The 26,394-nt window shown below is 40.2% G+C and overlaps 3 protein-coding genes across 3 annotated transcripts; 2 read left to right on the top strand and 1 right to left on the bottom strand.

Moving 5' to 3' along the window:
* Positions 1-1,820: 1,820 nt before the first annotated feature.
* LOC113024242 (solute carrier family 22 member 7-like) lies at positions 1,821-8,664 on the top strand. The gene is made up of 9 exons (XM_026171127.2): positions 1,821-2,350; positions 2,467-2,570; positions 2,645-2,799; positions 5,758-5,926; positions 6,873-6,996; positions 7,206-7,315; positions 7,414-7,628; positions 7,935-8,043; positions 8,151-8,664. The coding sequence occupies exons 1-9, from the start codon at positions 1,970-1,972 to the stop codon at positions 8,359-8,361; spliced, it is 1,578 nt and encodes a 525-aa protein (XP_026026912.2). The 5' UTR covers positions 1,821-1,969; the 3' UTR covers positions 8,362-8,664.
* Positions 8,665-8,917: 253 nt separating this feature from the next.
* Positions 8,918-21,985, bottom strand: LOC113024241 (ATP-dependent RNA helicase DHX15). Its single transcript, XM_026171126.2, has 14 exons — positions 21,798-21,985; positions 19,539-19,881; positions 17,779-17,972; positions 17,519-17,678; positions 16,404-16,622; positions 16,119-16,286; positions 15,467-15,553; positions 15,141-15,290; positions 14,339-14,447; positions 14,053-14,244; positions 10,965-11,087; positions 10,050-10,240; positions 9,501-9,670; positions 8,918-9,398 (listed from the first exon to the last, which is right to left on the bottom strand). Exons 1-14 carry the CDS (start codon positions 21,860-21,862, stop codon positions 9,281-9,283), a joined length of 2,289 nt encoding a protein of 762 aa, XP_026026911.1. The 5' UTR covers positions 21,863-21,985; the 3' UTR covers positions 8,918-9,280.
* Positions 21,986-23,998: 2,013 nt separating this feature from the next.
* Positions 23,999-26,173, top strand: LOC113023298 (extracellular superoxide dismutase [Cu-Zn]). The gene is made up of 2 exons (XM_026169322.2): positions 23,999-24,154; positions 24,700-26,173. The coding sequence occupies exons 1-2, from the start codon at positions 24,141-24,143 to the stop codon at positions 25,331-25,333; spliced, it is 648 nt and encodes a 215-aa protein (XP_026025107.1). The 5' UTR covers positions 23,999-24,140; the 3' UTR covers positions 25,334-26,173.
* Positions 26,174-26,394: the final 221 nt, after the last annotated feature.

The raw sequence follows: 26,394 nt of genomic DNA, 5'->3' as shown, positions 1-26,394 counted from the left end.
AAATAATCAGTCTTGAGATATTTCTTGGCCCAGTCTTGACGTTTCAGCTTGTGTGTCTTGTTCAGTGGTGGTCGTCTTTCAGCCTTTCATACCTTGGCCATGTCTCTGAGTATTGCACACCTTGTGCTTTTGGGCACTCCAGTGATGTTGCAGCTCTGAAATATGGCCAAACTGGTGGCAAGTGGCATCTTGGCAGCTGCACGCTTGACTTTTCTCAGTTCATGGGCAGTTATTTTGCGCCTTGGTTTTTCCACACGCTTCTTGCGACCCTGTTGACTATTTTGAATGAAACGCTTGATTGTTCGATGATCACGCTTCAGAAGCTTTGCAATTTTGAGACTGCTGCATCCCTCTGCAAGATATCTCACTATTTTTGACTTTTCTGAGCCTGTCAAGTCCTTCTTTTGACCCATTTTGCCAAAGGAAAGGACGTTGCCTAATAATTATGCACACCTGATATAGGGTGTTGATGTCATTAGACCACACCCCTTCTCATTACAGAGATGCACATCACCTAATATGCTTAATTGGTAGTAGGCTTTCGAGCCTATAAAGCTTGGAGTAAGACAACATGCATGAAGAGGATGATGTGGATACTCATTTGCCTAATAATTCTGCACTCCCTGTACATGATAGCTGCCATGAATCCTGTGGTTTAAAATACAATAGGAATAACCACATTTCTATTGCTCTGACAAACTGCCCTTTGACCTTAAAGATCTGCATATAAGACAAACACATCAGTCCTACAGCACTAAATAATAAAAACACACAAGATTTAAAATTTCCTCATTCCTCAATATATGGACAAAAGTGTGTCTTTTGCCACAACTCCTAATCTTTGAATTCAGATGTTTTCACCAGTTGCCACAGGTGTGTAAAATCAAGAACCTAGCCATGTGGCCTGTTTTTAAAAAGATGACCTTGGTCTTTCCTCCTAGATTTTCCATGATCAGCTGTAAGCGGCATTATTGTAAAGTGGAAGCGTTTACGAACTGCAGCAACTCACAGCCATAAAGTGGCAGACCATGTAAAGGTACAGAGCAGGGTCACCAAGTTGGCATAAAAATCACCTGCACTCTGTGGTTGACTCAGCAGCTGCAGAGCTCCAAACCTCCACTGGCATTATCATCAGCACAAAAACTGCAGCAGCTCCTGTATGTGGCCCACATTTGCCACATTTTGCTACAGTTTGAATTTACTTCAAATCACCTTAAAAGTTTCAGATGTTGCCAGCAAGAGCCGGTCATACCATACGGTGTAGTTAGTAATTTATTAGGTGACATTTTGGTTTAAAAATATACCGGTATATATGCTATTATTTGGCGTGCCTTCAACAGATCACAGTATTACCTCATAGAACTTTAGTCTTAGCGCACTGATCAGTCCTAACTGCTGCTGGTCCCTTACAAAATAAGAAACAGAGATGCTATTTAAAAAAAAGATAAAATGATGTAATAGAGCTTGATGTCTTTAAAATGCTTTCCATCAGCTTTTTTCATTTATTCCTATTGTTTTTGCTCATGTCCTGCTGTAACAGGACTTTGAACCCTGTCTCACATTTTTGTAACAGCAATAGCCTTTTTTTTCATTGCTACTTTTGCTATTTTGTTATATTATTTAAAGGAAATAAATAAAAAGTGGTCAAAAACCACTAAATGCAAATTGTCTTTTTCCCATGTTTGCCCATACATTTCCACTGAATCGCAGTTTCTTTATTATGATGAGTCATTCCGCTGTGTCAACAATGGAGAGCCTGCAGTAGACTAGAGCGAGCTTCTATTTACAGTCACATAGATAAACATTAGTTAACTTGTTAAGACAGGTAAAACACTGACTTATTACAGATAGTCCAGAAGCAAATCAAACAAAGATTTGCTAGTTTTGGATATAGGCTACAAGCAACTGAGGACTTTCCTTTTCTTTTTAACCTTAAAGGAAGACATTTCGTTTACAGCAGGAGGCCACAATGAAGTTTGAGAATGTTCTTGCTGATATTAACGGATTTGGAAGATTTCAGATAATGATCATTGTGATCAGTTTCATCGGCCGCTTCACTCTGCCTTGCCACTTCATGCTCAACAATTTCATTGCAGCTGTTCCCTCTCATCACTGTGACATCAGCTCTCTGGATGATGTGGGTATTTTTATGAATTTATCCCAGACAGAGAGGCTTCTTGTTACTATTCCAGTTCAGCAGGATGGGACTCCAAGCTCCTGTCAGATGTTCCAGGAGCCTCAATATCATCTGCTATTTAACACTTCCCACATCACTGATGCGCGTAAAGTGCCATGCCAGAATGGATGGGTGTACGATAACACTACTTTCAAGTCTACTCTGACCTCAGAGGTGATTCTTTTGTACTTTTTTTTCTATTGTGAAATAAATTAAAATGTATTTGTTCCTAATTATTAAATAATCCCACAACCAAATGTAGAATAGCATCTTTTTTTTCTTTGTACAAGTGGGACTTGGTGTGTGATAGAAGAGGGAAAAACAAAGCAACTGCTACCATCTTCTTTGTTGGAGTCATGTTTGGAGCGATGGCCTTTGGCAGCCTGAGCGACAGGTATCAGCGATTTCCAGTGTTCCAGCTACTGAAAAAAACAAAACAAAGATTGAGACTTTCTGATTTTTCCATAGGTATGGCAGAAGGATCATGCTGCTGGTATCATACGTGTCTGGGATGGTGTTTGCTGTTGCAAGCGCCTTTTCTACTTCCTACGTGATGTTCATGGTCCTGAGGTTCCTTACTGGCTTCTGCATCACAGGCATCGTCATCGTTTCAGCAGTCCTCAGTGATTATTTCATTTCATCATCTAAACATACACTGTATCCGTTCTTATATCAGCTTCACTTCAGAAGCCACAGAGGAGAAAATATATAATACTATTTCAATGCCATGTTGACTGCTGTGAGCAAGCTTTAAATGTAATCGCAAAAAAAATCTTAAATCTATTTTTTTTTTTCTAGAACAGAGGAGCTTTGCACACATTGATTACACGTAACAGGTCATGATAGCAGGCAGTGTTTAGTCAGTAGCAATGTTCCCTCTAATTTTTCATGTGTCTAAGCAAACGCACAAACTCCCTGAGCGGTCCCTTGGACCACTGTGAGCGACATCAGACGTGTGCACTGTGGTCACGCCGGCATCTAATCCATCCAAGTTACATGGTTTATTAAAATAATCAAATTACAGCATTTACATTTACGTTAGACTACTTTTAATTAACTGCTTTAGCCCACTTACAATGAAATTATTTAAAAAGAAATCTTGTTCATGATCTGTGTAGTATGTTAAAACTATTGGAAGTAAAAATAACTTGAACTCCAATTTTGAAAACACAACTTTCTAAAAAAATTTTTTTATAAAGCTCTGACTTGTATTATGAGTCTGAGTCTGTGGTCTGGGAGAGAGTCCTGTAACTCTCTGTCTGCAAAATACAGTATATAATGACCAATGTTGGGCAATTAATTATATAGTTACTTCTTCAAAAAAGTAACTGAGTTATGCAAACAACAACATTTTTTGCTGCTGTTTACCTAAAAATGCAGCCAAGGCGTTTTTTTAAATAAACATTTCAAGCTATTTACAGAACAATCAGCTGTTCTGCATCAAATTTGATGCCACACAAATTATTTGTGCCACTCCAAAACATAATTTCTGTCCACTATGAGATAAAGGAGCCTGATTCCTGCAGGCCTGACAACAGGAGATGTATCACTCCTGTAACACCTGTAACATTCAGCAGTCGCCTCATTGTTCTGACACACACAACAAAACTATTGACTACACTACACACTAACTACACAAGATTTGCGCTAAACGTCGCAAATCTCTCACATCTCAAAACACCGCCGTCACTCCTAAAACTTCCATCCATCCATCCATTCGCTTCCGCTTATCCTTTTCAGGGTCGCGGGGGGCGCTGGAGCCTATCCCAGCTGTCATAGGGCGAAAGGCGGGGTACACCCTGGACAGGTCGCCAGTCTGTCGCAGGGCCAACACACAGGGACAGACAACCATTCACACTCACATTCACTCGCACATTCACACCTAGTGACAATTTGGATTAATCAATTAACCTATCCCCACAAGCTGCATGTCTTTGGACGGTGGGAGGAAGCCGGAGTACCCGGAGAGAACCCACGCAAACACGGGGAGAACATGCAAACTCCACACAGAAAGACCCCGGCCTGATGGTGGAATTGAACTCAGGACCTTCTTGCTGTGCAGCAACAGTGCTAACCACTGTGCCACCGTGCTGCCCTCCTAAAACTTCCCCCTTCCTAAACAACTGTTGCCATATCATTTTTTTGATTGGTCGACATGGTACATTTTTCCACCAATGGGAAAGGGTGGGGTTTTTTCGTTTTCCTTATAAAACGCTGTTTTTACCGTTTCTTCCCGCAGTAAGTATAAACAACGATAGTATTCAGGAAGAAAACCAAACATTGCATTTTTTTTTTATCACAATTCTGGTTTTACGTGGCCTATCAACACGATTTAAACGCTGGTATAAAGTCCACACTTTTTCCGTCAATTGTTCTGTCTGTCCTGCTCACATCTCCAATGGTTGTCCACGTTGTCATTTAACGTGGCTTCACTCCACATCAGCCACGCCGCTTTGTTAGCTAAAACACCGGTGTCGGCACATAAGGACGCTGTCATAGCCTGTCAATAACGTTGATTAGCTGCGTATATATGAATGTGAATCGCATTATTGGCTGGACTATGGGATAAGGTGGCATCGTTCTAATCCCATACGGGAGCAGCCAGTCACTCACTGACTAACACTGCAAAACAGAATTGTTAAAGTATTAATTTTAATTTCAATTCAGGTCAGATTTTTTTTCCGTGCGCAACGCAGATTTACTGTGCGCAGACACCGTGCCAGCAGTGCGCAATTGCGCACGCGTGCAGCTTAGGTCAAGGTCAAGGTCAAGGTCAGATTTATTTATATAGCACATTTCCAACAGCCGATGCTGCACAAAGTGCTTAACAATAACAATAAAATTAAAAACTACAGTGTAATACAATAATAACAATAGAAACAATAAAATAGAAGAGTTAAAACAATACTAACTAATTCAGATAAATCCAAAATGCTTGGGTCATAATGTGTTAAAAGCCAGAGCGAAAAAGTGCGTCTTTAGTAAAGATTTAAATTGCTCAAGAGTTTGAGCAGATCTAATATTAAAGGGGAGACTATTCCAAAGTCTGGGACCTGCCACAGAGAAGGATCTATCACCACGAGATTTGAGGTTAGTCCGTGGAATGGACAACAATAGTTTTGAACTAGATCTCGTGGGTTTTCCTGGAGCATAGGCAGAGAGGAGTTCTGACAAGTAGGGGGAACATTGGTCAGTAGTCCTGTGAACTTTTGACTTGCAGTACGAGTAGTGCCGTATGCTTAGTAATGTAATTTAAAAATGAGGAAAAAAAAAGATCAAAATGAGCTGCTGCAGACGCCTGTTCAGCTTCAACTCTGTGGGGGGGACGCAGAGAGAGCACACTGTATTGCAAATGTTTGCATAAAAGACAGAAACTCGTTCCCAAATTACAGTATTATATTGCATTATAGAGGATAGAGGCACCCACTCTCTTTTGGCTTGTGTGCGCGCAACAACATTTTTTCAGCTCATGTAAAAGTTCTTTGAATTGTGTCCCCTCTAAGGCTGCTGATAAGCATCATACTAAAAGCTTTCTTTAATTAAGCTACTTAAGAAATGAATCGACTGCTTGTTTATTTCAGGTGTGGAGTGGGTGGACATTGAACACAGGAAGATTGTGGGAGTGATCGACAGTTTATCCTGGACGTTTGGAAATACAGTGTTTTCACTTATTGCCTATTTTGTGAATGATTGGAGGAGGCTGATAATCAGTGTTACATTACCTTTAATCTTGGCCATCTTCACTTGGAGGTATGACTAAGGCATGTTATCAAACAGAGGCTCATTTCAGTACACTTTAATCGCTTTCACCTGGAAGTCTGTAACTGGTTAACATCCAGCATCGATCTAGTCATGCATGAGTTGAAGGACAAACACAGATTAAAAATATTTTGCGCACCGATTTAATAACATAATACTAATGTTGTAATAGTAAAATTTTAAGCACCCCAATTTCTGCCTTTTACAACAAAGCTTAATTTAGAAAATTTAAGCATTGAAATAATTTGATGATTCCTCCGTAACTAAACACTTGCTTGCCACTGCATATATGAAACAAAAAATGGCATGCATATCCTTGCTTGTCCTTGTCCTGATAGATTAGTTATGAAATTAGTTATGAAATTTTAACAAAACTCTGGGATTGTGGCCTTCAAGGGAAGTGATTTTGGGTAAGTGTAGACACTTGACTCTTGAAGGAAGAATAATTAACTGAATACAAAGACTACGTATCTGATGCTTTACAAAACTTGGGACTCAAGGATAAACTGAATAGATCTTGGTGGTCAAAGGTCAAGCTCCCTGAAACCTCACAAGTGAAGTTTTGAACTCCTGAAAACTGACAAAACTTGACAAAAATTTAAAATGAAGCAGTGTGATGACCACAGGGACAGTGAACTGATAAATTTTAGCTGAACCATAATTCTTTATAGTCTGTGACATTTAGATTCTGAATGTATGGTTTCTTATTATTATCATCCATGTTTGAACCATTGTCTGTTGTCATGGCTTTTGCAATCTGTTTTATTAAAACCAGCTTCATTGGTCAACTATTAGCTCAAAATCTTCTATCAAGTCTTCACTATGTCTCTCAATCTGAACAGATATTTGAGATTTGTTTTTATTTTAAATGCTGCATTGCAATAGGCCTACATATGGGTTAAAAATGATAATAATAATAATTCCCCCCTAACATTAGGTGGATGCCAGAGTCAGCTAGGTGGCTGATTGCCAATGGAAAGCTGGAGCAAGCTCAGATGTATCTGAAAAACTGTGCCAACATGAATCGGACAGAAGAGTCGATCCACACACTGGAAATAGAGGTTTGTAAGCTCCAGATGGTTAAGTCAAGGGAGCCAAGTAGAGTCCATTATGGTGTTATTATAGGCACTAATTACACACAAAGAAGGTGAACAAAGGCACTAAAGAATACAGTGTATTCTTATTTAAATGTAATCGTAGGTTTTGTTCTGATCTTCACAGCATTGTTGCAAATGGAAGCTTGCCCTCAAATGGCTTTGAATTCTTTCAGACACTATCCACCATTGTTAGGACGGAGAAACGAGATCGAACCTACTCTTACCTCGACCTGATTCGGACACCTGAGATGAGGAAACTGGCCCTGCGTACTGGTATATTATGGTCTGCATTCCCAGGGCTTTACAGTGTATTGAATCTTGTGTATAAATTGTAAACCAACAGATTGTTCACTAACGAGCCGCTTCCTTCTCCGTCCCTAGGTTTTGCGTTGCAACTACATTTTACGGCATCAGCTTCAAGATCACAGGTTTCGGGCTCAACATCTATCTCACTCAGTTTACCTATGCATTAATTGAACTTCCTGCCAAGCTGGCAGTCCTCTACTTACTGGAAAAGATAGGCAGGCGACACACTATGGTGGGAACTTTGCTGATGGCTGCCATTTGTCTTGGAATCAATATTGTGATACCAAAAGGTAGGCACTTCTTGATCACAGGCTTGATCTAAGATTTGGGTTGTTTTAAAAAAATATTTTTCAAGAAGACACTGCTGTCACTACCAACGTAGGGAATGGTGGTAATGTTGTATGTTTTACAGCTTTGAAATAAACTACATGTGATAAATCAAAAGAAAATGGAAAATCAAAAAGAAATGAGGGATCACTCAATATTGTTGCACAGTATTTTAAATCTTTTTTTTCCTTTTTGTACCGTTACACTAACACACCATCTTCGTTTGTGTTCAAATTTGGCGGTAATCGTGATTCTGATGCTCTTTGTAGAAATGTCGGTCGCCACGACTGTGGTAGCCATCATTGGAAAAGGGTTTTCTTCAGCATCCTTTGCCACTCTAGTGCTATACAGCTCTGAGCTGTACCCGACTGTAGTAAGGTAACTCTACACGCCTAATTCCAATCTTCTGCTTTTGAATAAACTCTTCAGGACATCGCTTTTTCTGCAAGATCCTCTGATTAAAACTAATATGTTTATGTTTTCAGGCAGAATGGTATGGGTTACAACTCGTTCATGGCTCGGTTTGGCGTAGCTGTGGCTCCTATGATCCTCTTACTGGATGAGGTCTGGACGGAGCTGCCACAGGTCATCTTTTGCTTTGTGGCTGTACTCGGGGGAATAGTAGCAAGGACCCTTTCAGAGACCCGCAACAGGTGCCTGCCAGAGACCATAGAAGACATTGAACAGAAGCAGTAGTAAAGAATCTCTGACATGAACTCGTTCGGCCCGTCAGATATTCTACAGCCAAAGTGCAGTCTATTCTGTGAACTCAAGTGCAGTTTACTCTAGAAACTGCATAACTTTAAAGGATTTCAAATAACCAAATCAAATAATTACACTACCACTACTACTATGATTGCATAAAGCAGCAGTTTCATTAAAATGCGCACAACTTTTACATTTTTCTGTTTTAGTCCTACTAATGTCTACTTTGAGAACCATTTCCAGGTGAGAAATTATTGTTAGTGTTATATTTCCAATAAACTGAGTTTCATTAAATCTGTTACATTTTACTTTCCTTTTGTTCCTAAAAAAATATATTGTGGCCGAGTCGAAGTCCAAACCGTTTATTGGATTTTCCCAGAATTTCTAAAGTCATGTTATGCATAAACATAACGCTGCACTGAAGTAGATCATTCTTTTTTAAACAGCAGGTGTTCAAGTACTGATTCACTTTACCCAACCTTCATTTCCATATTTAGTCAACCAAAAGCACCTAGACAAAAGCACAAAAACCACGGATCAAACTGTCTTTCGGATAACTGACTTTACTAATTAATTTATACAGAGAAATGAAGTCAAAGCTCATTGTTTTAAAGAAACAAAGCAAGCACAAACGTTTATGACTCAGCAGTTTCCTAAACAAAATTCAACCACATCTAAATAACACATTTGTTATTCCGTTTCAGTAATTACGACCGGGTCTAACCACTGTTGTTGACATTTTATCTGACGGTACACGTAGTTACAGAATTAACATTGATTTGGGGGGGGGCAAAGAAAATATTTTTTAAAAATAATCAAAAAGTCAAATTTGAAACATTAAGATAGAATGAGAGAAAGATCTAAAACTAAAGTAAGCAGTTGTTTTTCCAGGACACTTGTTGGCTGTTGTTCAGTACTGGGAATACTCTTTGCTCTCTAGTTTGGCAATGATTCGCTCCAGCTGTCGCTTAGCTTCACATTGTGGGAAGTTACTCATTTCGTAGTACTGAGGTGCAATCTTCACCAGCCTGTAACAGAGACAGGAGAACATGGATGACCCCGTCATTCAGCTAACGCAACACATGTTAAAATAACAGCTTTTAGTGAGATCTTATTGTCTGTACACGTACCACTCTGGCTTGATGTCTGTGCATGTGCGGATGTAGTTCTTGGTGGTGAGGACAAACTCGTTGTAGAGCACCCACTCTGGTTTGTGGTCCAGGACTGTAGATGGGTGCAGCTGGACCACTTGGTTGTCTTTCACTGTGAGGTAATGGCCTGTGCGCTCCAAATGAGCCACCTGCAGGGAGGTCCAAAAGAATAATTTGAAAAAGGATAACAATAAAATCCTTTTCAACACTAAGCCCACTAACAGGCTGATAGCAGACTTCAGTTTACTGCCAGAGAGGAACACTGACCACATTATCTGTTTTACCTGGGCTGAAAAGATAAATCAATCATTAGAAAATTGGGGTAACAGAATAATTTAGATCCATTCAAAATCAAAAGCAGCTTTCCTAATATACACGTTTTTCGCTGTACTGTGTCTCGGTTTATGGCTGCAAAGGTTTTAACAAAACTCATGTGCGTTTGATTCCAAACTGAACAACAGACCGTCCTCAAAGCATCCCAAAGCTCCTTCTTCTTCCTCCTCCTCCAAATCTATTATGTCTGCTCACCTGCATGAAGAAGCCGGTGCAGAGCGCCCGTCGGATGTTGATGTAGTAATCTCTGCTTGTGAACTCCGTGCTCCGACGAGGCAAGTTGAAGCGGTCCATGATCCTGGACAGCTGCTGCCGCACATTGTCGGCAGACATCAGCGAGCGGTAGTTGACAAAGTTGTCATAGCACCACTGGTTAGACTCATGGTCTGGAAAAAGGCATGAGACACATTCAAGTCTAAGGTGCTAACTAGATCATCAAAATTGAACTAATCCCCAAATGAGTTGTTAATAAAAAATAGATCATGACTCTTTATCTTTAAAATATGTCAGATGAAACATGTTTTCAAGCATAAATGTCTACAAATCATGTACTGAATTAGTCATTTTAAACCAAAATGATGCATGAGGACACAAAAACGCATATTCCTGTCACCTCAGTAGCTCTCAATAGATTATACATTTGAGTCTTGTCACACAACACCTCAAACCTCTCTGTTGCATACTAGCCTGTATGTAACAGAGAGGTTCAGCTGTTTCCAGGAACATTCACAGTCAGATCCCTGAAGCATTGGAATAAACTGCCTGAGGAAATCTGGTCAGCAGAGTCAGTGCTGTCTTTGAAATCTCTGCTCAGGCTGGTTATCCAGAAGCCACCTGTGACTGTTTTAACAACTCTCATTGTATTCATCTACTGTATTTTTCTGTACGAATGCTCACATATCATATAACATTCAACCACTCTACTGCTCCATTATAAACACATCTTTCTTCAGCACGTTTTCTTTAGCTTTAAAAGCTCATATGTTGCACTTTCATCTTATTCTGCTGACCATAAAGTGTGTGTAAAAAAAACAACAACAAAAAAAACAAATTAATGCAGGTTTAACTTCATCATGCAGAAATCCAAATAAAACGTGGACTGATGCTCACTTTGTTTGAAGGCGTGATAGACGTTGAGCAGCGTCAAGTGGTCTCCATCAATGTGAGCAAACCTCATCTTGGACTCGTCTGCTGCCTTCTTAGCCTCCGTAGGACGGACAAAACACTGTGGGACTAAACAAGGTTGGTATGGGCCCCAACAAAGCCGCCCATAGGGATGAGTCAAACATTCACAGAAAAATGCAGCAAAGCCTATGATGCTAGGGCACTCGACACTGCTTGGGACAGGGCAGGACCACAAGCTCTATAAGAGGGAGCTGCAGTCTGTTCTCATGGTCATTCCCAACTGTAATGGTTACTAGCTCGTAGAGAGGGGTCATTTAACCACATCTGTAAAACAAGAGTTTTCACACAGCTGCAGAGTGTTAGGGACACCAACAAAGTTGAACCTTTCCAAAACTCACAGATCTTACTTTAGCTACATGAGTGTTAGGCCTTTTAGTAAGTGGAAGACTGAAACACATCTGAGCTACATGTTACTCTACAGTGCAACATTAATTTTTAAAGTGTTACTTCAAAAAAGAAAATTCAATAAATATGAAAAACGTCCAAGTGGTGCCTGCCCTATCCACTTTCTTTAATGATGAAGCACTCGTGAAAAACTTGCTTTCTATTAACAAAAATGCAAGAAAAAAAAAAACCAAACAAAAACCTGAGATTTAAAGTTAAGACTTAATATATGAAGTCGTATTGACCTACATGCCTGTGGCAAAAAAACAAAACAGAAATATGAGTATTTTATTGTCTTTTTCCAACTGATTCATTATTTCCTTATTTGTACTAAAATCAAAAATAAACTCTCCAACAAACCACCCTGATGAATATATGATTCAATATAAATAACATCAGTTGTGACTAATACTGGCATGAAATGTGTCATATATGTACTGACAAGCATCTGAAATATCAGCCTGTTCAGTTGTCATAATCCTGGACAAGGCACTACAAACGATCTGCACTTGTTTTCTGAGTACTTCCGTAAACATTAAGTCAGCGCTTAGTTGTTAAATCTTAAAAGGGGCATAAGTGACCCCCAGATCTCTTTTTTTGGTCTCTACAAGAGCAGCTTTGCATGAGTCAGTTTATTATTCATTTGTTACCCCTCAATTCTGATGGGGGCTGATGTCCTCACAGCCAGAGCTACGTGGCTTAGATAATCATATTAACGTTATCTGCTCTCATTGAAATCAAACAAAGCCAGGAGTAGGGGAAAAACCTCAGAAATCAAGAGGAAATCATTTAGAGCAGTCTGAAGTTCAAGATTGTGTCTCACAAGGTTTGTTCACACAAATGTGGATCTTTGCTTTTAAAACTTTAGCCTATTCAATATGAGCATCTAGAGCTGGGCGATAGAACGATAACGATATGTATCGCGATATAACTTTTACTCGATAGAGAAATTAAGCTATCGCGATAGACCTCGCCGCTCTTGTCCTAAAAAAAAAAAGAAAAAAAAAAGAAAAGGTCAGCCAATCCAAATTAAGTAGCGCAGAGCCGAACCAATCACAGCCGCAACGTCACGTCACGTCACGTGACTTGTTAGGTACAGCACAAGTGCCAAGCCGCACGTGTGTTTGTTTGGGAAGCAGCCAGCGGGTAATGGAGCCAGCGCGTAATGGAGGAAATGAGTGTGCCGACTAGAAAAATCAACCGAGCGTGACCGAAGAGAAAACAGATGATGGTTCCAACGCCGGAGAGATTGTCAAACGGAAGAGCCATAGAAGTTCTGTAGTTTGAAGGTATTTCGGCTATTTCAAGTCTGACAAAAAACAGAGTAGCGTGCACTGTAAATTGTGCCGAAAGCAAGTCTGGAAATACAATAAACTGGTGCATGCGTCACACTGTGCGCCACGTTATTGTTTCGGTGAAATGAATTTCTACAATACTGTTACTGTTAATTCTACTCTGCAGTGTTTAAATGCTTACATATACACACAGTTACTGTCCCTCCACACATACGACTCGGTTCTGCTTCTATGCCCCAGCTTTGTTTACTTTTTCCCACCGAGGCTTCTAGACTTCTGATTGGCCAACATTTCGGCACGGTTAGGAATCTAGCGCCACCTGCTGCTTTGGCATGTTCATAGCAGCGTTTTCCTTCATTTCTGCCTTTATGTGTGGACGGGATTATTTTTTAAAACGAAAACGGAAAATCTCAGTTTTCAAAAATACCCGTGTACGTGTGGACGTAGCCTCAGTCTCTGACTGGAAGCGCTAATTCGTCATTCGGCTTTTGTCAGACTAAAGTAACTGTTAAAACTGTTTGAAAAGCTCAGCTATACAACAAGGAGAGATTGAGAATTTCCTTTTAGTTCTCAGTTTATTTGATATTGACAAAAGTTAGTCAGTTTTGTCTGTTCTTCTGTAAAACAAACTAAGATTTATTTTTAGAATTAATATTTTGTTTCTAAGTGGAATTGACAATTTAGTCTGTTTTGTTTGTTCTATTTTGAAACTTAAACGCTTTAGCGGCTGCCTTTTGTGTAGTTTGCAATATTTGCCTTTATTTATCTGAAAAAGTCTCATGTTCCTTAAGTACATCTACCCTGTTGAACTTATTATGGAAAATAAATATTTAAATAAAAACAAGCTGCTGATTATTTCACATTTTATTGTGAGCAACGGCACATTTAAATCTTACAAATATAGTTATTTGGCTTATATCGTGATAGATATCGTTATCGCCTGAAATGAAAAAAACATATCGTGATATGAAAAAATCTCATATCGCCCAGCTCTATGAGCATCCCTCAGTTTGACAGTACCTTTTATACATGAGACAGAATAAAGAAAAGGATAATAGCACCTCTTTAATAAGCTTTCTATACATCTCATCATTATTCAGTAAATTTATTATGCAAGAGATAGATAAGACTTGGTGGGCCCCGTGGGATATTCTGTGTTTTAAATGGGCCGCAGCACTCTTGACTTTGGGAATGGCTGGTTTAGAGTAGAAAATGTGCACAAACTGGACGTACATTGGGATTATTTTTAACACTACCTGTAATCAGAAGTGTTAACCCAAAGGGACTTGGCCTACAACAGGCAAGTAAGATGTCAGCCCAGTCCTGGGCATTACCTGACAGCATGGCAGTAATGGAAAGGATCTCGTTGGAGCAGTTAAACTCGCAGCTCGCAATGACCATCTTTGCCAGTTGGGGGTCCAGAGGAAATTCTGCCATCATGGAGCCCAGCTCCGTCAGGTCACCGTCATCGTTGAGAGCTGCCAGGTAGTTAAGCAGCTCAAGGGCCCTCATCAACGTCTCAGGAGCTGCATGGAGGAGAGACTGTGAGGTCAGCTAGCCATGGCTAACTAGCATAAAAGGACTACTTACAGTTCACAATAAGACTGCAGGCTGACTTACCAGGTGGATCCATGAAGTCAAAGTGGACAAGGTCATCAATACCCAGCTTTTTAAGCTGAAGCACTACAGATCCCAAGTTTGAGCGAAGAATCTCAGGGTATGTGTTATCCTAAAAAGGGACGATAATAAAGTCAAATATAATGAATGTTGTTATCCTGAAGAAGGAGCGAGCAGCACAAAGATTAACCTGATGTGGTGAAGTGAGGGGATATGAGGTGCTAACAAGGGCAGAGCTCTTAGCATAATGTCTGAGAGGCTTTGTCACACAACATGAGCGACCTATGTACAAGGGCAAACTGTGGAGAAGACATAACGCTGAATTTATATGGCAGATTGTTCACTTCGAAGGCAGCAAAGAGTTTAAATCTTTGTGCTTGAGTGATCACCATTCAAGCAATCCGCGTGATCTACAAATGATCATGAATGTGAAGTGACGTCTGCAGTATTTACACTGTGTAAACTCTTACTTCTTGACACTGCTGCATCCATATGAAGGCAGCAGTCTGATGGCATGCCTCTAATTTAGGAAAGTTTACTACAATATAACTTTATTTCAATGTTTCAGGAATCAGGTTAGTCCAGCATAACTCAGTATTCGGTATAAAGTTTCCTTTCATTTGATGAGCTGATGTCATTTTGGGCTTCTGTGACTCACACTGCCGCTTCTTTGCAAAAGCCTCCAAACCAAAATTTCAGGTGCATTTGAAAATCTGTGTGTCCCCTGTGAAGGACATACAAGGTCCTTCACAGTTTACGATGCCTTTATCCAAACCTCAACAACAACAACAACAAAATCACTTGCCTGCATCTCTGTTTTGTAGGCCTTCTCTGTGTAGAGACGGAAGCATTTCCCTGGACGTGTTCTTCCAGCTCGTCCTGCCCTCTGCTGGGCAGAAGCTTTACTGATGGCTGTAACGAGCAGAGACTCCACTCTGATTCGAGGATTGTACACCTAGACACACGTGGCAAAGCATGTTTAGGTACAACAGCTCTCATGATAGATTACTACAATGAGATGAAAAAAACAAAAAACAAAATCATAAACATCTACATTTCAGTCACTTTCACATCACTTGAGACCAAACTAATCATAAAGCTGAGCAATCAGGTGAGTCACTTTTGGTCTACCTTTTGTTTGGCAAATCCAGGGTCAATGACAAACACCACGCCATCAATTGTTAGAGAAGTCTCAGCGATGTTTGTCGACACCACAACCTGAGGGAAGAAGCAAAGTGATGTAAAATATTTGAAACCTGATAGGTGAGAATCTGTTTGTTTGTTTAAAAGGGGTTTCTGCACACAAAAGCAAAACTCATCCATTATATTTAGGCCACAGCACAGTATTGGCACTTTTTATTTGCCACAAATGGCCTGAATGTGCATTTTTCTTAAAGACATAAGAATTCTGTTATATATTATCCTTGGTCTGATCTACTGTGCATTATCAGAAATCAGTTTCTTTTCTTTCCATTTGTAATACACACAGGGTAACATTTGCATCCCAGAATCAGACTTCAGGAATACTTTAGTGCCCCCTAGTGTCAGTCAAAAAACAACAACAACCTACATCTTACAATGCAGGCTATTGAGATAATAAAGACAACTATGTAAATGACGTGAAACTGCAATAACTTTAAAACCGATGTACAAAATGAATATTATTGGTCATCATTATTCTCCACTAGCCTTAAAAACCATCTGCGAATGTAATACCTTCAGCAAATTTACAGGAAATGCATTTTAAAACCTTAATCTCCTTGACTTTATTTCAAACTTGTACCTTTCTTCCTATTGCACCATTTGGCTTCCTTGGAGGAGGAGGCTCAAAGATTCTTTGTTGCTGCTGTGGAGGCAACGTGGAATACAGTGGAATGATTTTGATGTCTCCGACCTCAGGACCCAGGTCATCTACCTCACGCTTGATCCGTTTGCATGCCTCATCAATTTCCTGAAAGAAAAAAAAAAAAAAAAAAAGTATTATAACCTTGCATTTTGAATCAGTGGAGGGTGTGCTGCTTCAAATTAAAGTCTACTGGAACTGTAACCTGAGAATTATGAGCTTTACCTCTTGACCGGTGAGGAAGAGAAGACAATCACCTTCCTCTTCCTCACACATATGAATCTGGATGACAGTACGGATTGCTGCCTCAAGGTAGTCCCGCTCTGGCTCCGGAGTGTAAAAGATCTCAACAGGATGTGTACGTCCAGGAATAGTTAGAAGAGGACAGCTGTCAAAGTACACCTGGAACTTCCCAGCATCTAGTGTGGCACTCATGACAATCACCTGCACACAAAGTTTATATGTGGGTATATAAAATAGTTAAATCTTACAAATATCTGCAATGGTATCATCTCTGTATGATATTAGCTGTATAGTGCTCTTAATGTTATTACATGGTAACAAAAGATGGAGCTTTTATGAAAATTCCTATGTATGCAATCATCCTTCTCTATACATTAAATACCCCATCTGCATTTTCTTCTGTCATTCACACAACTTCACATCACACCAGAAACCTCTAAAAGTGGAGGTTTTAGCCTACCCCAGGTTTCTTTTTTGTTTTGTTTTTTTACATTGACCAGATTCTCCACACTGTCCCAATTTCTGACTTCCTGTCTCTTCTGGTCTTTGTCCCTGGTTGGAATTCTAACCAGCGTCTTTAGTGGCCACATCCAATCCAGCTTTGTGTGCAAAATTACATTTTCTGGGGATAACTAAAGTGATAACAAATTACAACCATGGCAAGCATCAAAGGCCACCTCCAGTAGACACTGCTTAATTTAACATGGCTAATGACCATTGACATGCTCCATTAGTGATATTTCCTACTGAACTGTCCATTTCCTACTGATGCATGAATGGCTAATCAAATCCTGCTGCTCGTTGCGTTTCTAACTTTACTACTGGAACATACTCAACTTGTGAGTGGTGTCACTCCTAAATCCAACATCCAACTTCTGAGGCAACTAGAAAGAAGCATAATTCACCTGGCACACCTGCTTTTGTTTTCCTTACTAAATGTTTTAAATATTCTGAGTAGAAATTAAATCTTGTTTTTAAATCAGCTAGATTAGTTGGGGTTTTTTTTTTGGTTTTTTTTAATCTAGGAAGCACCTGTTTGTAAAGACATAGATACATTAAAATTACATCCCACTTGGGTGAAGAAAAAAAAAAAATACCTTCAGATCTGATCTCTGACGAACCACTTCTTTCAGTACTCCCATCAGGATGTCTGTGGCCAGAGTTCTCTCATGAGCCTCATCCAGAATGATCACACCATATCGTTCCAGCAGTGGGTCATTCATGGCCTCTCTTAACAACATACCGTCTGTCATGTACCTGAAGAAACAACAATGCTTTGTTAGGCTGGGCTGCTCTGTGCCAGTGAAAAGCAGATTCTCTGAATCAAACCATCTCATTCACTCACAGCACCACTTACTTTAATATAGTCTTGGCAGAGCTACAATCCTCAAATCGGATGGAGTAGCCAACTTCCTGTCCAAGCATGACGTCGATTTCGTCCGCCACCCTCTGAGCCACACTCATGGCTGCTACTCTTCTGGGCTGAGTACAGGCTACTGCCCGCTTAGGACCAGGCAAGCTTCTAACCATATCCACACACCACTGTGGGATCTGCAGATTTAATCAAAGGTTGCAGAGAATCTAATAAAACCAAATCAATTTTAAAAAAAAAAAGATATGCATTTACACTGTGCCATCACACTAGAGCTGGGCGATATGAGATTTTTTCATATCACGATATGTTTTTTTCATTTCAGGCGATAACGATATCTATCACGATATAAGCCAAATAACTATATTTGTAAGATTTAAATGTGCCGTTGCTCACAAGTAAAATGTGAAATAATCAGCAGCTTGTTTTTATTTAAATATTTATTTCCCATAATAAGTTCAACAGGGTAGATGTACTTAAGGAACATGAGACTTTTTCAGATAAATAAAGGCAAATATTGCAAACTACACAAAAGGCAGCCGCTAAAGCGTTTAAGTTTCAAAATAGAACAAACGAAACAGACTAAATTGTCAATTCCACTTAGAAACAAAATATTAATTCTAAAAATAAATCTTAGTTCGTTTTACAGAAGAACAGACAAAACTGACTAACTTTTGTCAATATCAAATAAACTGAGAACTAAAAGGAAATTCTCAATCTCTCCTTGTTGTATAGCTGAGCTTTTCAAACAGCTTTAACAGTTACTTTAGTCTGACAAAAGCCGAATGACGAATTAGCGCTTCCAGTCAGAGACTGAGGCTACGTCCACACGTACACGGGTATTTTTGAAAACTGAGATTTTCCGTTTTCGTTTTAAAAAATAATCCCGTCCACACATAAAGGGAGAAATGAAGGAAAACGCTGCTATGAACATGCCAAAGCAGCAGGTGGCGCTAGATTCCTAACCGTGCCGAAATGTTGGCCAATCAGAAGTCTAGAAGCCTCGGTGGGAAAAAGTAAACAAAGCTGGGGCATAGAAGCAGAACCGAGTCGTATGTGTGGAGGGACAGTAACTGTGTGTATATGTAAGCATTTAAACACTGCAGAGTAGAATTAACAGTAACAGTATTGTAGAAATTCATTTCACCGAAACAATAACGTGGCGCACAGTGTGACGCATGCACCAGTTTATTGTATTTCCAGACTTGCTTTCGGCACAATTTACAGTGCACGCTACTCTATTTTTGTCAGACTTGAAATAGCCGAAATACCTTCAAACTACGGAACTTCTATGGCTCTTCCGTTCGACAATCTCTCCGGCATTGGAACCATCATCTGTTTTCTCTTCGGTCACGCTCGGTTGATTTTTCTAGTCGGCACACTCATTTCCTCCATTACGCACTGGCTCCATTACCCGCTGGCTGCTTCCCAAACAAACACACGTGCGGCTTGGCACTTGTGCTGTACGTAACAAGTCACGCGACGTGACGCTGCGGCTGTGATTGGTTCGGCTCTGCGCTACTTAATTTGGATTGGCTGACCTTTTTTTTTTTTTTTTTTTTGAGGACAAGAGCGGCGAGGTCTATCGCGATAGCTTAATTTCTCTATCGAGTAAAAGTTATATCGCGATACATATCGTTATCGTTCTATCGCCCAGCTCTACATCACACTGTTGGCTTTTTTCAGTAAGGGTAGCACAAGATTACTGACACATAAGAGACGCACCAATGCACTTGACTTCATACCTGTGTTGTCTTGCCGGAGCCAGTCTCTCCAACAAGCACAAAGCTTTGGTGACGTGTGATGATGTCGGTGAAGCTTTCCTTGTACTCCCACACTGGAAGCTGTAGCCTCTTCTTCAGGATCTCATAGTAGCGGGGAGTATGGGGCAGGTTGGTGAATGGGTTGATCTGCTGTTGTAGGACCATTTGCTTGAGCGGTGGTAAGGCTGAAGCAGCGGGTGTGCTGTTAGATGGGGCACTAGATGGCTTTGGTTCTCTGTCCCGGTCTCTGTCCCGATCACGGTCTCTGTCTCGGTCCCTATCCCTCGAACGGTCCTCACGGTCTCTGTCACGGTCCCGGTCTCTCCTGTCAACATTAGAACAGCACATCATTGTCAACATTCTAATTGTAAAAGAAATAATCAGGTTACAGTTTGCAATCTCAGGGCAATGAGAGTAAAGTTGGGACATTGTCCAATGTTTCCCATATTCAAGCATGCTTGATGCGTTCAACATGTTTAAACTGTCTACCGACCTTTTCACCACTTTAATTGATAGGCACTAAATGACAGCCTATTGCAAATTTATTTGCCATAGTGAGCCTCCATCTCACCCTATCCCTTGCATCCTCCTCTATCGCACCCACTACACTACCCATGGATGTAATGAAGTCCTCCTTCACTACATCCATGAACCTCGTCTGGGGTCCTCCTGATTCCCTCATGCTTGGAAACATCATACTCAACATCGTTTGTGCAATATATCTACTATCCCTCCTCTTTCTGCCTCGTCTCCAAACTGCTTAACCTGAGCTGTCCCTCTAATGCACTGCCTATTCTGGTCACTCTTAATAAAAACCTGACATCACCAGCTCAGCCACCTACCTTTCTGTCAGTGCCACCATGTCCAAATCAGAGTCATAGCAGGTTACACAACTGTCTCATAAATGTCCCCTTTCACTCTTGCTTCCATCCTTCTGTCTCACACCACCCCTGACACTGGTCTCCACCCACACCACTCTACCTGCACTCTCTTCTTCACATTTCTTTTCCTCAGTTCATAGCTATTTAAACTCATCCATCTTTACCATCTCTACTACTTGTAACTCCACCTTTCCACTTGTCTCCCTCTCATTCACGCACACATGTATTCTGTCTTAGTTCTACTGACTTTCATTCTTTTTCTATCCAGACTCTCCTCCACCTGCTCTCTGCAGATCCATCCTCTGTTATCATAGTCCACAGAGGATCCTGCCTGAACTCATCTGTCAGTCTGTCCATCACCATGGCAGGAGCTCAGAACCGATCCCTGGTGTAATCCCACGCCCACCTTGAACCCAACTGTCACTCCTTTGCATTCTACATCGCTGTCCTCATACTTATGATTTTGTGTTGTGATATTTTAAAGTTATAATACGAACCTGACACTAGTCTGTTTAAATTATGATCTTATAGCAGTGCCACTTCTAAACTACCTGACGTTTACTTTTGCATTTAGACAGATACTGACATATCTGCAGTGGGTGCACACTGTCAGTTTAACAAGCACACACAGCTACAGCAAATGTTTCTAACATCACATCAAATACTTTGAGGGCTTTGAAGTTTATATATATATATAAAAATGGGTCACAATTTACTTATTTGCAAACTGTCAATATTTAGCCTACTTTTACTGGTAGTTTGAACAGTCAATCTCAATGAAATCCTGCAAATTTAAAAAGAATTGCCACGATTTCTTTCGCATCTGTAAGTCTGTTGTGGAGGTTTTCACTGAAATAAACACACACGAGCACAACGTAAAACATGTGAGTGCTAAGAGACGCTAAAGTTTCTGCTAGCTTAATCGGCGCCAAGGACAATTTTAATTCGCAGCTAGTATAGTACAACATTAGATGGCTATTTTAAGAACCAAATCACAGTCTTTTAAATCGAAGCCACGGCTGGCTAGATGAACCAACACGGGTTAGATAAGGAGCTATGTTAACGTTAGCCAAACACACGTGCCCCCGCTACGATGAAGGTAACGTTGATGCTTCGTTTGTTAGCCCAACGTCTACGGTATTTTTTTTTTTTAATACAAGCACTTAGCACGTTTCTGTTCGCGCTGCACGATCATTCAGGTGCTATCAAGAAACAGCGAATAAAGCAGAGCTGCAGCATGAGCAGCTTAGGGTTATATTTTCTCAGCTCCCATCTTCCATCCATGGTGACCGAGAGCGGCAGCTAGCAGTTAGCTTGTACCCGACTAGTTTGAGAGCGATAACTGTGGGACTTCACTCACCCGTCGGACCTCTTCTTGCTGGAGGAGTAGTCATCACCCAAATCCAAACGATGTCTTTTTGACATCTTAAAGGTAAAATGTGGCTTTCTGTGAAACAATTAACGCGGGCACAGGTCTACCCGGCAGGTTATATTTCCTGATTCCTGTGCTGCAAGTTCTCCGACCGAAGTGTTTTCTTCTTTTCGTATTTGTGTAACACAATTTCAGCAAGCGCCACCTACTGTTGTGGAGTCTTCACTGGTGTTTCCACGGCAATCTCTTTCAAATGGATTTTCACTTATTATTATTAATGCTCTATATATAGTCATATAACCATATAATACTTTTTATTTTCTATTGGATTTCAAAGAAATTTGGCACATTAAAAATAAGCAAATAAAAACACGTTTTTTGCCCATTTGTTTGAGCTACTGGTCCTTAAACAATGAATTTGATAATCGTATCACACAGAAAATCAGGCACATCTATTTATTATTACGAAAACAGATGTTTTAGAAGTGGTGGTAGGGGCTTATAGTGTGTCACTGGGGGAAAATTCTAGGCCTAATCTATTACAGTTAACAAAATTATATATATATATATTTTAGTGTTCATATGGATGTAACGTTTTCAGTGGGAGAAACATTTTGTCACTCATCCACCGAAACCTTATAAACAGTACAGATTTACTTACCTGGATGATTGAGCATAGATCAAAAATATTTTTTATTCTACTTTAAAGTCATATGAAAGGTTTTCCCATGGGTTCTATAAAGTCCTAGTGTCATATATCACTGTGGAGGAATTATGGCCGACTCTGCAGAGTGCTTCATTTCATTGAGGTTTGCATTCATTGGTTCATGCACAGCTCTCGTAACGCCCCACCACACCTGTTGTATGCTCACCTTATTACTAAATTAGGCAGAGCACTCTGAATTGAATCAGGACATAAAGCACGGTCTTTACGTTGCTTTATTGAACACTGTCCATCTTACAACTAGCCACTTAACGGGGCTTCCCTCGGACAACAACATCCGGTTCAAAGGTCATCACCTTAAGACATAGCTATATCAGTACATGACACACCGGCCATTGCAACACTACAATTCTTTACTTTGTCAGACATTCTACTGTAGATTTGCAGGTCTCCTTGGATTCATTGTCCTGTTGCATGATCAGTTTTTTGGCTAAGATGGGCTCACATTTGACTACTGAATACTTTGGTATACAGAGGACTTTATGGTCAACTGACTGCAAGGTGCCCAGGCCCTGTGGCTGCAAACTACTGCAAATCATCACCCCTGAAGTGTTTGTGCTGATATGCTATGTTTGGTTTTCACCAAATGTGGCACTTTGCATTATTGCCTAACATCTCCACTCTGCTCCAATCTGTCCAAAGGACATTGTTCTACAGGAGTTGTGATTTGTTCAGCTTTGTAAACCTAAGTTGTGCTGTCATGGTTTTCCTGGAAAGAAGACACTTTGTCCTTGACACCCTTCCAAACAAGCCATACTTGTTCAGGCTTTTTCTATTTGTATTGCCATGAATGTAAACATTTAACATGCTAACTGCTCTTGTTTTATTTAGCTATTTATTCTTAATACATTTATGAACTTATGTATACATTTGCTGGGATATCCACTCCTGGGAAGACTGCGGCACCTGAATGCTCCAGACCAACAAACTGGCTTTTATGGAGGTGCTCACACTTTCTGACGATTGACTATCAAGTGTATTTGATTAGGAACATCTGGCTGCTCTTAATTCCTGTGGGAGCAGTAATAGATGTACTTAGTTTTTCATAGGACTCTGTGCTGCCCTTTCATTTTAAATAATAATAATAATAATAATAATAATAATAATAATAATAATAATAATAATAATAATAATGGGCACAAGTGCGACACAAGCAACATCAGGCTGACCCTGTCAGTTTGCGCCCTCTCCCAAATCACGGACAAACGTGGTTGGAGAACGTGGTACATTGAGCGTTAAGGTTTCTATGAATCGAGTTTACACAGACGTGATTATGCTCTTATCAGGCAAAACGTCCTGGGTTTGTTAAAATGACTCCGTGTGATACCACGTGAGAACAATAAAATATTTCATTTTCTGTTGTTACCCACAAACTGAACGGTAATGTAACGGGGTCGAATATTTCGAGATTTACTCATCAAATCATCAAAAGACTTGTCAAGTCCCTTGCTCCACCCTCGCCAAACAGCAACGCCCATTTGTTCACAAGAGTTTATACAACATTGTTTGAAAACGCTTTGCATCCTCACCCTGCAGACTGCAGCGCTCGGCTTGTGAAAACCATTACGTTTAATTTACAGCCTTTTCTGCGCCTTTTACAGGTGACCATGCATCGATACGCGTAAGTGGACTTTGTTTGGCACTGTGTACTTAACTTTATTTGCATTCCTGCGACATTTAGTCTGTAGTTAACCACTTGTACTTTTGGGCGATGTTGTGTGCGCCTAAAAACATCGTCAGAAAAACATTAACTGAGAAGCTTTTGAGTGCCACTTTGTCCTCAGACTTAGAAACACTGAAGTTTTACATTAATGTAAATTAAAGTACACCTTATACCTAGATGCAGATGGAGGTTGTAAATAAAAATTATGTAAAATTGTTCTATGATATAAGAGAGGCTCGTTTAAACCCTGTGTAGAGTTGAGTTTTAGCAGTTACATAACATGTTAGCGATAATAATTACATAATTATAGCTTCCCCAGTGTGGATTCTTAACAATAACAATATTTCTGAATGTACTGCTGTATTGTGAAATGCAATAGCAGGACGTTTTTTTTTTTTTTACCAAGGTGAACAATCTAGATATTGCCTTAATTGGTCTATAGTCACTAATTGTCCTTCATGCCAGAGGGGTCTTGTCCTAATTTTTTTTTTAATATCTTACAGGTCAGTGGGTATACTGGAAGCTGCTTTGTTGGTTTTGCTGGCAGGCTGTCAACAATGTGTCTTAGCATCCAGCGACACATTGGCTCCAGAGGTCTTGCAGAACAACGGCACCCTGTATGCAGTCTGCAAGGTGAGACCCAGCACCTCTCTCCCGGAGGACCTGCCCAAAGTGTACGGCCATGTGTTGTTCAAGCAGGATCATCCTCAGGAGAAAGTCAAGGTCCTTCTCCGGTTTAGTGGCTTCCCCAGAGACGGCAGTCCGGAGCCCAGAGCGGTGCACATCCATCAGTATGGAGACCTGAGCCGGGGATGTGACTCCACCGGTGGCCACTACAATCCATATGGTGTAAATCACCCTAACCACCCTGGAGACTTTGGAAACTTTGAGCCCCAGCAAGGGAAGATTAATACAATGCTAGAATCTGATGCAACACTGTTTGGAAGCCTGTCTGTGTTTGGGAGAGCAGTGGTGATTCATGAAAAGATAGACGACTTAGGGCGTGGTGGAGACGCTGGGAGCCTGCTGCATGGAAACGCAGGCCGAAGGCTCGCATGCTGTATTATTGGGGTTTCGTCCCCCAATCTCTGGAATATGAACTTTAAGCAGTACTCCAGGCGGCTGAGGAGGAATTAACCTACAGTAGTGTGCTATACTCTACTTCCAGTTTGATACCAAGAAAAAAAATAACGAGGTGGTTAAACCCACATCCTGCCAAAATGCATAGTAGCTTCTTAGAAGTATTAGAAACATGCTTTAATAATTGTTCAAGAGTTTTCTTACTACAAATTAGCATAATTATGGTGTTCAATATTAGTAATGGTACAGTTGGTTGGTTGGAGTATCAACAAACCAAATATATGATTGGACTGCTTTTCCTTTGGCTCCATCATCAGATTCACCTCTCAGCTTATCCTGGTCCTTAAGTTGTGACCAAAATTATTGAAATAAATTTCAGTACCATCAGCCTCAGCTGTGCTGTCTTTGTAGCTCGAAGTTAGTTAGTCGTAGCTGTGGTCTTGTGTAAAAATAAATAAATACAGAATACATAAAAATGCATACAAATACAATGGTTTTTAAAGTCAAAAACAAAAGGTAATTTGTACAAATTTTCTAATAAAAAAAATAAGATCAAGATGTCAGTGTGTTATATTTCAGGAGGAGCTTCGAGAAATGACTCTTGTAATTATCAAATGTCTGTCAATAAATTAGGTCAGATAAAAGAAACAACCGAGACTGTCTTAATTTACACAGTAGCATGCTGTCGTATAGCATTTAACACATGGTGTGTTGATATCTGTGCATTCCTGTATTATCCTTTTGTGTTACACATTTCGATGTTTTTTTTCCTCGCTACCTAGCCTGACCTGTCTCCCCAATGTGATGTTTGTGTATTGTATGTACGGTCGGCAAGGTCTGTCATCTCGGTTGTGGGCAAAAGACCTGCAACTGACAAATAAAGGCTATCTCATCATCTCTCTCATCTCATATTTGAATGAATAAAAGGAATGAAATCTTTATTTCCAACATATAAGTAACAAATGTTAATAAATATTAAAAAATGGGTATGAAATAAAGAAGCCATTATATTAAATAAACTCCACAGACTGATCCCCCATAAAATACTGACCATTTCCTGTTCGAAAAGGAGTAGAAGGAAGCAAATGCTTTCCAATTCCTACTTCCTGTTTAAATCA

Source organism: Astatotilapia calliptera, chromosome 6, assembly GCF_964374335.1.
Source record: "Astatotilapia calliptera chromosome 6, fAstCal68.1, whole genome shotgun sequence".
Classification (NCBI taxonomy): domain Eukaryota; kingdom Metazoa; phylum Chordata; class Actinopteri; order Cichliformes; family Cichlidae; genus Astatotilapia; species Astatotilapia calliptera.
This window is presented reverse-complemented; position numbering and strand designations above follow the sequence as displayed.